The sequence below is a fragment of the Amia ocellicauda genome, chromosome 10 (assembly GCF_036373705.1).
Source record: "Amia ocellicauda isolate fAmiCal2 chromosome 10, fAmiCal2.hap1, whole genome shotgun sequence".
In the NCBI taxonomy this organism is placed as follows: domain Eukaryota; kingdom Metazoa; phylum Chordata; class Actinopteri; order Amiiformes; family Amiidae; genus Amia; species Amia ocellicauda.
Genome location: NC_089859.1, coordinates 27585654 through 27599758, shown reverse-complemented (window position 1 = coordinate 27599758; position 14105 = coordinate 27585654). Strand labels below are relative to the sequence as shown.

The 14105-nt window shown below is 40.5% G+C and overlaps 1 protein-coding gene across 1 annotated transcript; it reads left to right on the top strand.

Annotated features, from left to right (window-relative positions):
* Window positions 1-8043: 8043 nt before the first annotated feature.
* Window positions 8044-13627, top strand: LOC136759564 (nuclear RNA export factor 1-like). The gene is made up of 19 exons (XM_066714568.1): window positions 8044-8101; window positions 9184-9328; window positions 9420-9507; window positions 9624-9707; window positions 9874-9978; window positions 10103-10174; window positions 10454-10523; window positions 10632-10720; window positions 10849-10956; window positions 11079-11188; window positions 11514-11550; window positions 11684-11728; window positions 11844-11899; window positions 12049-12241; window positions 12475-12517; window positions 12700-12772; window positions 12890-13072; window positions 13268-13328; window positions 13425-13627. Exons 1-19 carry the CDS (start codon window positions 8044-8046, stop codon window positions 13458-13460), a joined length of 1656 nt encoding a protein of 551 aa, XP_066570665.1. The 3' UTR covers window positions 13461-13627.
* The last annotated feature ends 478 nt before the right edge of the window (window positions 13628-14105 follow it).

The following is a 14105-nucleotide window of genomic DNA, read 5'->3' as shown; positions in this document are numbered from 1 at the left end:
GAGAGCTGCCGGATTGCTGGTGTAACTTTGTTGTAATCTAGAGATCTGGTTTGATATTTTTTCTTCTTCTAATTCTATTATAGTGGGCGAAGCATATGTGGAACATATTTAAAAATAATTTCTCTTACATATTTTCCCTTTTTGTTGGATGTAAACACCACACTGTTGATATATCCCTCCTGTAATCAACTTACTGTTTCTCAAAAGAAGCAGAACAGTAATGGTATAAATATTAGACTGCCAGCACATTTTCACACCAAATGTGAAAAATTACTGATCTGAGGTGTCTTGGTTCCTGTGACTTGAAAACACATTTAAATAGAATAGTTATGTGAAAATTTCTATTTTCACTTAAAATTAGTCAGTTAACATCAAACATAGATGAGTTTTAACACATGGTGCTGTATTTCTGAGTTACTGTTCACAGAAGGGAACTAACAGTATACCAAAAATATATATACAAAACACTGCAGTACTAATTACAATCTAGGACACAGCTAGTTAACAACCGGGCATGTCTGTATAGAGTGACTGAACGGGATAAACAAACAAACAAACAAACAAATCTCATACCAGATAGAAAAACAAGTAATATAATTATGCATGAAAAACAAATACCATACTGAATAAAAAATATTTCTAGGAAGGCAGTTAAAAACAAAAAATATATCAATATAAAATATTCCCGTACAAATTTGTCCTAATATACTCTAACTGTGAGACACATTCTATACAAATGCTAAAGGTAAGGGTAGGCATAGGAGAAGTTGCAGGAAAAATTATAGAAGTGCTAACAATTAAAAAATAATCAGGAGCATAAGGAAGTATAGTTTAATAAAGTGCACAATAGCAAGAGTGTTATTACAGATGGACTGACACAGTCATGGCATCCCACTACTGACACCAGTATAACGCACTGTAGGGTTCCAGTCATGGTTAGACTTGAACCCCACTCTCCCACACCACAGTGCAGCAAACTTTCCGCATCACTGAAAGGCCCAGGCCCCTTAGGGAGGCTTCACAAATCGCTAAAATACTACTATACACTGTACTGTAGTGTAATACAGTGCATTGTTCTATAATACACTTTTTGTTTTGTCAGTATTATAATGTACTATGTCGTGCTGTTCTATTCTACAACTCCTATTGTATTACTACACACAAACCCATCAATTCTCAGGGAATGTGTGTGTGTCTGTTTGTGTTATCAGCTTCCTCATCATAATAAACAGCCCCATATAACTTTGCTTATTGTGTGTGCGTGTGCGTGTGTGTGTGTGTGTGCTGGTGTCTGTTCTGTGAATTCTGATCACAGAACACAAAAAGGTAATTCTTTAGCAGCTGCCACTGACATCAACAGATAGCTGCCTCAAGGACACATCCCTTACACACGTGCAAATCTTGAAAATTATGACATTATGCTTACTAAATTACAAACTCATTGGAATGTGAACAATGAAAAGGAAAAGTCTATGTGTTTCACCTGAATAACTGAGCCAACACATGCTAATGCACAAACAATATATTTTTCAGATCCCCCGCAATTTATTCTTTATGTCTCTACACAATGTTGAAATGTACTTACAAAGTTGCCTGAAGTGATCATTGTTTTTTTTTAATTATTTTTACTGCCATATTTACATATGTAAATAACAGTTAACTCCCCTTCTCGGCTGGCCTCCCCCATCTTCATTACATAAAATTACACTAGCTTGTGTGGGTGCAAATCAGACTGCTTGTGCATACGATCATTCCAAGTCAGAAATGAACATTAATTAAATAAAATAGCGCAACTGTTCTTGATGTTGAATGCCTGAAAATGTTTGCAATAACGACATCAAAAAAATGCATTGACAAGGTCAAGGGTCAAACACAGGGGAAACATAGGAACAATAGGAGTACATATATAAAATATGCCTACTGTAAAACTGTTTAAATGAGTCTGTTTGAAAGTATACAGGAAGTCTCCTCAAATGAAGCTGATACGTTATAAAAACAGCACCTTCAGCAACCCTGCTGGGCAACAGAAGCCTCTACAGCATTTCTGAAGCTTGCAGGCTCTGCAACATTTTCCCATGCCAAGTTAACTATATTTATATTAGTAGCAGGAGCTGAGGGACAAGGTAAACTTTGCTCCCCCTGGAAGATTCTTAGATACCTTTGCTTCCGCATCTGCTGAACTTGCACACTGCCCATCTGAGGAAGCTAATTTTAGAGGAATCTATTCTCATCCAGGGATTCTCCCATATATGCCTTGTGTGTTGTGTTTCAAAATGCAATAGTAGCCTGCTTTTAAGGACAGAAGTGATAAAGTCTGCAGACTTCACAAAAGATGTTGAGGTTTATGTGACATGAACCAGTATGTGAGGACGCTATGATGTCATTTAATGTGTAATGTTTTATTTAATAATCTGGCATAAAGCAAAATACAAAGTGAGACATTTCCAGTTTTCTCTTTATATACTAATATAACTAATTCCCACATTCAATGGTTTGCATATTTGATAGGACGTTCTATATATAATGTGGTCTGCCTTATCAGTGTATATATTGTGAAGTTTGACCTGGACTCCTCAGAGTATATTGCAGAATCTTTAAGTGGTATTGGCTAGTAGGGAATGACAGCTTCAGCTGGAATACTTTTAAACATTATCATGTCTGACAATTTCGCACAGCAGGCAGAGCAACATACTTTAAACACAGGAATTCTGCTACTTGCAAACATTTTGAAATATGCCACAAGTGATATTCCTTTTAGATAAATACCTATGGATTAATGCTCCTCTGTGTACAACTAATCTCGTATAATCAATTTCCCAATAAGTCCAAAGGCAGTTCTTGTTCTTCAACAATCTTGAAAGTACGTAGCAAGCCATCTCATTTGTACAATCAGAAGAGCCTTATTAATGTATTATGATATTACATTGTTTACTCCTGGGTTCTCGTTTGCATCGTAGATGTTTAAATTAGTCCTCACTAAGAGGTTCATATACGTAATCCCTTGGTGTCTCATAAGAGTGTGAGTAATGCATGAAACATCAAAAAGCCTACACAGACAGGGGCAAGTTAGATTACTTTATAATGCCACCTGGATAACAAAGGCTTTAAGGAAGCATGACTAATATGTTTACTGCTTTTCCTACTTGTTTATAAATGCAGATGAGGACATTCAAGATTTCTCTTGAATCTCTGGGCTTTGACCTATAAGGTTTGCTAAAACCATTTTACAGTGCATAGTTCTTCCATGTACTATGATTAACAAGACATAACTAATAATGTATTTACTATTATCAAATGCAAATATATATGTATCTGTTGAGTAATAAAACAGTAATTGTGTTTGTATGAGAAAAGGAAGCTACATTGCCCAGGTGAACTGTTCACATCAGGAAGAAATATTTATTTATTTACTATATTATTTTTCTTTTCACAAATTCCTTTGCACACCCCAAAATAGAAAATTTCACAATGATACATTTTAATTAGGGACAGGTAACCTACTGGTGTAATATAATGAGTTATAGTCTTTTCTGCACTGCAATGCATTATCAAAGTTCAGCATACACAATCTAAATATTATACTGCTGTTGGGCTAATTAATTGCCATATCTGTGTTAACTGATAATTTGGATGTTCAAGAATTCTGTCTAAAAAAATAATAATGAGATTCCAAAGTTAGAAAATTTGACCAAAATAAGTTTTAATTGGGGATACAGATAAACATTGTAATGGTATAATGGTTAAATGTAGGTAATTTAGCTAAATTATGCACTTAAATTCAATTTAGCAATCAAAATAAGGTTACCTCTTTGTCTGGGCTAAGCGTAGAATTAGAGTATCCAGTACACTTGTGTTTTTTAACTTTAGGGTTGCTAAGACAGCACCACCTGCTTCTCACGGTATTGGAGTTTATCCATAAGACATATATATATATATATAACACTAGTGGAAATCTACAAGATAACCCTAACAGAATGTATATAATATAGTATCATATACTATACTATAATATAATATAATATAATATAATATAATATAATATACAAAAGGAAAAACATAATTTTCCCTTGTACCTACAAAATTACAGAAAGTGCCCTATATTCACCCTTAGCTGATACCTCCCCCTTTCTCTGGTCCAGGACTACACAGTCTTGGCATTGGCCTGCTAAAAGCTAAATGACTAAGTCAACAGATGCAGATTGCCTGAATAGACCTCATTAACACTTTGCACTACAACTAGACCAGATGTCGTGGACCTATTTTTATACAAATTCAGCAAATTAATTCACAAACAGTAATTTCTTGGTGAAATCACATCATGAATTGTATTTAAAAAAATATTTTTTTTTTCTTAAAGCCGAGTGAAGCATTCATAATCTGGTTTGTTGGGATTAAAAGAAAGGAAAATCTCCATCACAATGAAGTGCTGGTTGCAAATTTCATGCTCATGAAATATGAAGGAAGAAAAAGCTTGACTGGAGGATGACAGACATGAATAAAAAAGTGCGTTACTAAAATGATGTCTGGAAATAACATACCTCTCTTTAATTATGTCATGTGCTGAGTTGAGTAAATTGCAATTTTTTGGGGATCTGCATTGATCTGCGAAACTGATAAATGTCAGTTGTCAAACAGTGTGTGTGTGTGGGGGCTTTTATGTTAATTCTGTGAGTGTAATCTACAGATTCTAATGATATTTCAGAGATGCAATTCCTTTGTGATTTGAAAGGTGACCATTTGAATGTAAAAATAATAAAAACATACATTCTATCTATCTATTATGGGGTTTTAAGCATTTGCAAGCATTTTATAGCCAACAATTATAATTCGTATTCCTTATCAAATCCTATTTGTTTGTTTTTTGCATAGTAGTTGCATCAGGCACGGCTTTAGTTTGAGCTTTCAAACTAGTCTGAAACACATTACAGTAGCAGTACAGGGAACCAGGCCGTATATCTGTTTTGAAAATACTAAACTGCCACGGCCCCCTGGCATTATTTCATGTGCAGTTTAGTATTTGTTAAGACTCTGTTAAGTCTGCTTATTTTTCTAATGTTTTCTTTAGTCGTGGAAAACAGTGCAGCAGAGTTTCACTTAACTGACAGATTTATGAGTCCCAAAAAGCTTGTCGCTGTACATGGAAATGTCAACAGTCACAGCAGCAATTTTCTAACTACCACCACACACACACCAATAAAGATAATGCCAGCTGTGTGTGGAGTTTCTTCTTGTCATCATTCCAAAACCCTACCTGAAGCTGAGCTTGTGTTGAAGCTCCTTCCCACTTCTTGTCGCTCATCCCCATGGACAGTAGTGTGTCTCCCAGACAGTATTGTTTCTGGTACAGCTCCAGTCTTGAGTGATACAGTAATTTCCTTGATAAAGTGCTACTCAAACCCTTAGAGTGATTGTGAAAATAATAAAAGAAGGAGAAAAATATAAGTGCAGCCTGTGGCGATGTTCCTGGAATAATGCGTTTCAGAAAATTGTCCTTGTCTTGATGTTTTTATTACAAGAACCTGAGAAACAGAAAAATACAGCTAGGATTCTCTCAGCAAGATCGTTTAGTTTTGTTGAAGCAAATGACTGCTTACATATGGTCATACTTCTGGTAGATAAACTATTCAATCTGTTCCAGTTAGTTGGCTACAAGAAACATATAATAAATGGCATCACCTTGAAATATAATAATACTATAGTCCTACATCAGGTGTTGGGAAAACAGATAAGAGTTTGCAATCTCTCTAATATAGAGGTAGTTATTTTTGTATTTATTAACAACTCCATGTATTGTTAAAGTAGAGATGATGCTCTCTTAAATATAATATGCAGCATTTTATGTAATTTACATGTCATTGGATGAGGATATTTTTAAAGGTCACGTGAAAAGTGCAAAACAATGACATGAGGATAGATTAAGCAGACAATAATCAGCTCTGTTGAGAATAAAAAACATGTAAGTTAGTGCTTTTATGATAAAAAAGCTGAAAACCACGATAAGCTCAATGACTTCACATTCCATGTTATTATTAACAAATGAATAATGATATGTATGATATATGTATAACCAGTGCACTTATTTGTATGTTAGTGTAGCTTTGAACACATGACAAAAGTATCATTTACAAATTTCAGGAAGTAATGATGCCATCTTATGTATTTCACTATCAATGTGCATCCCATTCCCTTCAGACATGATGAGATACATAGATTTTGAATTGAAGTAGTATAGAATGACATTTTATTATTGAAAATGTATAAAACCCTTATGTATGTACAGTAAAACACATCTGCATTACAGTAAACTATATAATTGAGTAAAATGCATAACACCACTACTGAAACATATACACAAGGGTAAAATGACAATATTGCAATGCTAAATAATCTTGGTATATATTTAAAATGAGGCTGTTGTAACCCTTCTAAAGAAAATATGACCAGCTGTAAGCATTTGGTAGTTTTTCTGTTGTAGTGGAGCTCAGAAGGTATGGCAAGCCAAGTTATCATTTAGAGACATCTTCAATTGCATTTAAATATATAATTTAATATTTAAATATGTCTTGAAATGAATTAGATATATCTCTAAAATTAATTTCAGATATCTTGACATTTTTTGAAGATATCTTCAAATCTGAAAACATTTTGAGATATCTGCAAATGACTATCTGTCTATTACTTCCTGTTTGTTTAGTGATATCTGTTCATAAATTCAAGATATCCGCAAATGACTTTGGTAATACTTTATTTTAAATATCCATTATAAAAAATAAATTAACATGTTAGTATGTTATTAATTGTTATATGCTATTATTACAAATATATTATTAGATATTTTTTTGATTAAATACATTATAATATATTTAAGAACATATCTTCCTCAACCCCACACAACACTCCCCGCCACCCACCATTAGGAACATGTCCAGTTGGTGAACCAGTTTATAATATGTGAACTCCAGTCTGGACTCATCACCACAGCATCCCCAGTGAGAGGCCCTCTCTCCCTGTTCTTCCTTCTCTTGATGATGGCCAGCTGCACTTTGTGGGTCTTATTCTTACAGTGCTTTACCCTGAATATAAAAACAGTGTCAGTGAGCAGGACACCCAGCCCAGCAAACAACTGCTTAACACCAACAAACAGAAGCCGCAGCCCAGGACATGTTGAAAAGCAGAGAAACACTGCCCTGGCTCTTAGCTCCTGTTGGAACAGAGCATCCCATGGACCTTCAAGGAATTTAAGCAGGGGGCTTTTGTTATATGGGCCAAAGGGTGGCCTGGTGGTGGCTGAAGGCTGCACAAAGAGCGATGTTGCAAAACACAGGTGAGCCCACCTTTGGCCCTTTCATTCATGCCACAGTTCTGATTGCTTGTTGAACAATTAAGTTTAAAAGTGTTTGCACCTTGAGGACAGTGTGTTTATAGTATTGAGTTTTATTGATTGGAGTTTGGTATATGAGGTGTCACTGGTGTCACTGGTGAAGGTTATGCTTTATATAGAGATCTGTGTGTTGGGTTTAGCAAAAATGGTTTAATGAATCTGAAACAAATGAAGTGTGAAAACCAGTGAACAATGCTTATACTTTTGTTGAAATATTATTTCTTTTGGGACCTAAACTAATGGTTTGGGATATTGTGCTCAAAGAACCAGTTTGAATAATTGTGAAAAATTGTAACTGGGATTATGATGCAGGGAGAAGCCATACACAATTGTTATTGTTGCAAACGCACTGCTCAAAAAAGCAAGGCAACTAGATGAAACCTCAGCAGATATCTGGAAATTATTGTATTTATTTTTTAACAAATACCATATTTTTAAGTGATGTAATATGTTTTAGATTTTTTTATTCAGTATGTCACAGTTTCTACTTTCTACTTTATTTATAGACACAGTACAGTAATTGCATTATTTAGCGAAATTACATCATAATAAAGGAAGCCGGAACTGTTGTGCAGTAACCTAGCAACCTGGATGTCAAGACTGTGGTTCTGACTACTGGAGACTAATACTGGACACAACAGAGCAACAGAGAAAGACTAAAAATGTCACACTGGATTGCAAATACTGATGTGGACCGCAAGCGGTATTGGCAAAGCCAACGTGAGTCTTTTTTGAGTTTTTGAATACTTATTTGCTTCTGGGGGGGTCAACTCCAACAAAGGAGCAAGGGAGAGAGTCAAAGTCTTGCACATGACATGCGAAAATGCAGTGTTTTACAGGAAACGCAGCGGACATTTGTGACCCACAGAACCGCTGCACAGGACTTACCCCATCAGCTGTGCGTGCTGATACCCCCCTTTTCATGGAAGCACAGTACAGGGTTTTACGCAGCTTTATTCAGGCCAGACAGCTGACCAGGCCAAACAACTACGTCAATGATGGATAAAAACATTGCGTTTGAAACACAAGCGCACTGTTGCTCTCCCCCCCTTCGACAGTCCGCTAACACCCCCACGGTGTGAAATTTGAAACAGACCACCATGCCAGAGCAGATTTGTGGGGGAAATTATATTATTAGGCAGTAAAAATATGCATCTTGCCCCCGTCTACCAGCATGTAAATATTTCGATTTCTTTTTTTTAATAGGCCTAATGCATTTCAATAATGCCATCCCATACTAGTCTTTTTCTTTTCCTCCTTCCCACCTTCCCAATCTCCCTTTGTATTTTTTTCTTAGTCATTGTTAAATTAAAATGTGGAATGCTTATGTGTGTGTGTTTGTGTGTGTGGGGCTGGGGGGGTGCTCAAGTTGTTGCATATTTCAATTCTGTTATATTGATTATACTACTGTATTTTTGAAATGTTTGTTTAAACTGTAAGTCTGACAAGAAGTTTATATTATTAAGCTGATGAAGGAACTTGCATTGTATTATAATAATAATAATAATAATAATAATAATAATAATAATAATAATAATAATAATAATAATAGTGAGGACGATTAAAGTCTGTCTGAAGTGTCAGCCTGATCGATTCCCAGGTAGTTGGCTGGTGGCTGTGAAACATATTTAACCCTCAGATATGAGGGGAAATTGGTCCCAAGCATCACGCATGGCAGGAATAATGGAGAGATAGTGCTGCAATGTTATTCCAGGGCTGGAGACCCTGCTGTAATGTATATGGTAGATATTGAAAGCACCTCCAATACACATTATTCTGACTCTCGCTCTCTCTCCCTCCAGTGCACAATGGCCGCATGGGCGGCAACAGGAATAGGCGTGGCCCAAACAGGAGACACCTGTATAGTTGGCAGCAGGCCAGGGGCCAGCAGAGGCACCAGGGGAGCACAGGGGGCCGCCAGGACAGCGGCGCCCCTCAGAGGAGATTGTGAGTAACTGTGCAACTGTCTCTGTAACCCACTATGGCTCTGTGCTCCATTGTCGGACTTGTGTGACCATCTCTCTCTCTTTCCTCTCAGTATGGCTTATGGAGGGAGGCCAAACCACAAATGGGGAGGCGGTGGCAATGCAGGGGGGCATTGCCCTGGCAGCTGGTACAAAATGACGGTGAGTAGAGCAGAGCAGTGTAAGTTGTGTTGCTGTGAGAGTGACACTGTACAGTGTGTTGCTGTTTACACTGTGCGTTCCTGTGTGGGTGACTGTGCTGCTCTCTCCTGCTCCAGATCCCCTATGGGGGGAAGCATGAGAAGTCGTGGCTGCGCACCGCCCTGCAGGACCTGTGCACCGTGCTCTTAACCCCTGTACAGGTGCGTCCCGCTCCCTCTGCATGTGCTTATATCTGTGACTCAGGACAGCAAAGCAGGTCACAGTGAGGTGGCTTTAAAGCTTTGAAACTGTTTAAAACTTTAAATCTGTTCTTTGTGTGAGGGACCGTGTACTCACCTCCCTTTCTTCCTCCCTCTCTCTTTCCAGTTTCACTACGAGTGGAACAGGGCTGTGTTCTATGTGCAGAATACCACCACAGCCCACGCGCTTCACAACGTGTTACGAAAAATCACCAACACTGAAGGGTACAAGGTGAGCACAGTTGTCTCTGTCTGTCTTTCTGTCTGTCTGTCGCTCTGTCTTTCTGTCTCTGGGTTAATCTTAAGGGTTAATCAGCTCGTTGATGTGACTGCTTTCTTGCTCTGCCTCCCCGCAGGTATCCGTCCTCATGAACCACGCCCCCCCACCCCCCAACGCCTTGAAGCCAAAGGACCTGGAGCATCTCAAGGTCAGACAGACCCTGCATAGACTGCAATATCATACTAGAAGTGCTCTAACGCAGGCCGTCAGTCAGCCACCATCATGCCGGGTTCTGACGACTCTCCATGACCAAACACTGTGTATTTTACACAGGACTGCAGGAGTGCAGTGTGATGTTGCCATGCATTACCAGCACCATAAACAACGCAGCAAGGAGCATCAACAGACAGCGGTGTGCACACGGTGACAGAGACCGAGAACTGATGACTCTCTCTCTCTCTCTCTCTCTCTCTCTCTCTCTCTCCAGCAATGCATGAGTAAACGCTACGATGCCTCCCAGAAAGCTCTGGACCTCAACAGCATTCACACTGACCCAGGTAAACACACGCTCTCGCTGCACACTCTATTCATCTCTCACACTCTCACTCTCACAAACTGTGTTACTCTCACAGTCACCCTTATAGCCCCCCGCCCCTCTTTCTCAGACCTGGTGTCTCACAATATCGACGTGATTGTGAAGAAGACGGGCGGCATCCAGGCCATCATGAAGATCATCGAGAAGTATCTCCCAGAGGTAACCCATAGTAACCTGTGGTGTGGTGGTTGGTGTGGTTTTGTTCTTTACTCGGAAGAGAAGCAGTAAACCTCAGTTTCCAAGGATGCGGGCATATTCATCTTCCTTCCCTCTCTCTACACCTCCAGCTCCTCTCTCTGAACCTCAGCAACAACAGACTGTACAAGCTGGATGAGGTCTCTGAGCTGGTGAGCAAAACGCCCAACCTGAAGATCCTCAACCTCTCGCACAACCAGGTAAGAGCCACGGCTCCGAACTGCCCCTGTCCACCCCCGAGCTGCCCCTGTCCACAGCAGCCCTCTAACTACATACTTCCACTGTCTCTCCCCCCGTCTCTCCTGTCTGTCTCTGTGTCCAGCTGAAGTTTGAGAGGGATCTGGACAAGCTCAGGGACTTCAAGCTGGATGAGCTGTGGCTGGAGCACAACCCCGTGTGTGACCACTTTAAAGACCAGCCGTCCTACATCAGGTGAGAGAGAGAGAGAGAAAGATGGAGATTGAAAGAATGGAGGTGTAATGAAGCAGCAGGAGAGCCTGGAGTCTGGAGCTACATGCCACACACTGTGACCCGCCCGCTTGTTAACATTCCTCGAGATTGAGATTGTCGAGAGTGCCGGACGGCAAGAGGAGGACTGGGAGATGCTGTGCTGCTCTGACAGTTTCCACATTGCATAGCTGTTGAGTCTCGCGCTCTTGATAGTAATAATGAAGATTTTGTGTGTGTGTGTGTGTGTTAGAGTGTTGCTCTGTGCTTGTGTAGTCACGCTTCTCTCCTCTGTTTCACTGTCTGACAGTGCCATCAGAAAGAAGCTCCCCAGACTGCTCAGGCTGGTAAGATACACAGTCGCATGCACTTCTTAAATGCACCCTCTGACGCTCGCACACGCACATGCACACGCACACGCACACGCACACTATATCTCACACACTCACACTACTGTCTCTTTCTCTCTCTCTCTATCAGGATGGTCATGTTCTTCCCCCCACAACCGCACTCCCGGCCTGTAAGGTGAGTGACAGCCCCCCCTTCCTAGCCCCCCTCCCATAAAGATTACAGCTAATGTCCCCAAGTGAGGACAGGTTTACCTAACACACACTCTCTCTCTCTCTCTGTCTCACTGCAGGGCAGTTATGTTGCTTCGGAGGAGATTCAGAGTAGGATTCTGCACTTCCTGCAGGAGTGAGTATCTATGTTTGTTTAACTGTTTTTCTTGGTCTTTATATTAATGTCCTGATTAATGTCTCTGTCTGTTATTGCAGTGTGTTAATGTATCCATATGTCTGGTATTAGTGTATTAATGTCTGTCTGTCTGTCTGTCTGTCTGTCAGTTACTATAGTGTATTCGACTCAGGGGACAGACAGCCACTCTTGGTTGCGTATCACAAAGACGCCAGCTTCTCCCTCAGCACCTCTCAGGGCTGGCTGAAGCAAACGTTCCCGAATGTGGTGCCCTTCCTGAGCAAGCTGCCCAAGACGCAGCACGACGCCAGCTCCTTCGTGGTGGATGTCAACGCCTGCACTGTGAGTGACCACTGACCCGCTGTGTCTCTCTCTCTGGGTGTCAGAATCAAAATTCAAAACGAGCCTTATAGGTATGACAAGTTTGCCAAAGCATTTACAGAGACAGTAAAGAGACAGGTGTGTCTCTCTGGGTGTCACAGTGTGTGTGTATGAGAGAGAGGGAGTGTTTCAATGATTGATGTATTGATCAGCTGATTGATTTATTGACTGACAGGTGTCTTTCTCTCTTCCAGGAGACGTTACTGACCTTCACCGTCAGTGGAGTGTTTAAAGAAGGTGAGAGAGGGGCTGGGATAGGAGGGGTGGGGCGGGACAGTATTGTGCTGAGCTAGACTGTAGCAAATTGCACCAGACTGTATTGTAGTGGACTATACCGATTGAAGGAAGATGGGAGTACTCTTCTATACTGCAGTGACTGGAACTGACTCTCTCTCTCTCTCTCTCTCTCTCTCTCTCAGTGGACGGGAAGTCTCAGGACACAATGCACGCGTTCTCTCGTGTGTTCATCACTGTCCCTGCAGCAAACTCTGGGTAAGAGCTCCACTCATCCTTCCATCTCTGCCTCTCATCCCTCCATCCTTCTCTCCAAGCTGTGTATAGTGAATGATGAGCTCTCACTCTCTCTGTCTCTCCCTCTCCCTCTCTCAGGCTCTATATTCTGAATGATAAGCTGTTTGTTCGGGACGCGACGACGGAGGAGATCAGACGGGCGTTCGCTACTTCAGCCCCCATGCCGTCCAGCAGCGCTGTGCCCACGCTGACTGCTACGCAGCAGGAGATGCTGTCCGTCTTCTCCGTGCAGTCGGGCATGAAGCTGGACTGGTCACAGAAGTACGTACTGCAGGACACTGACCACAGTGGGACATGGACCACTGACAGAGCGTACTGCTGGACACTGACTGCTGACGGCACTGAGCACTGCTCCACTTTGATATTTGCAATAGTGTGTTAACAGCTGTGTGTTGATGTATGCAATAGTGTGTTGATGTGTGTTGTGTGTTGTTAACAGTAGTGCTTGTGTTACAGGTGTCTGCAGGACAACGAATGGGATTTCGACAGAGCCGCACGGATATTCACCCAACTCAAGGTCAGTCTCTCTTTTACTCTCTCTCTCTCTCTCACACTCTTTCACACTCACTCTCTCTCTCCCTTTTGCTCACTCTCTCACTCTCTCTCCCTTCAGGCTCAAGGGACAATCCCAGATGTCGCTTTCAAGTGAAGAGGGTGTGATGATATTCTGCAGTGAAGATCCCCTTTATGAAGACCCTCCCTCCCTCACTCTTCCCCCTTCAAAAACAATCAAAAAAAAAAAAAAAAAAAAAACAAGACTGTGACTGCTGTGATACTTCCACAGAACCCCCACTGCGCCCGGCCCCTCGGTGGGTCTCTGTGCGTATATTACCCTCAGCAGTGTGTATTGTGATTGTGAAGTGGTTTCATGAATTCTCAGGATACACCGATGAAGAAGTAACAAGTTTATTACAGAAAAATATAAATACAGGTTAACCCAGAGCTCTCCCCTCACAGGAAGTGAACAAAATAACATAAAAAAATCAAATATAAAATAAACATAAAATAAATTATATATATATAATGTGGGTATGTATATATATACACTCACCTAAAGGATTATTAGGAACACCTGTTCAATTTCTCATTAATGCAATTATCTAACCAACCAATCACATGGCAGTTGCTTCAATGCATTTAGGGGTGTGGTCCTGGTCAAGACAATCTCCCGAACTCCAAACTGAATGTCTGAATGGGAAAGAAAGGTGATTTAAGCAATTTTGAGCGTGGCATGGTTGTTGGTGCCAGACGGGCCGGTCTGAGTATTTCACAATCTGCTCAGTTACTGGGATTT

What these genes read in the sequence shown, in the direction of transcription:
- LOC136759564 (XM_066714568.1), top strand. Translation starts at nt 8,044, where the DNA reads ATGTCACACTGGATTGCAAATACTGATGTGGACCGCAAGCGGTATTGG. An exon ending in GGCGCCCCTCAGAGGAGATT is followed by an intron (nt 9,329 to 9,419) that starts GTGAGTAACTGT and finishes CTTTCCTCTCAG; the next exon opens with TATGGCTTATGGAGGGAGGC. An exon ending in CAGTGGAGTGTTTAAAGAAG is followed by an intron (nt 12,518 to 12,699) that starts GTGAGAGAGGGG and finishes TCTCTCTCTCAG; the next exon opens with TGGACGGGAAGTCTCAGGAC.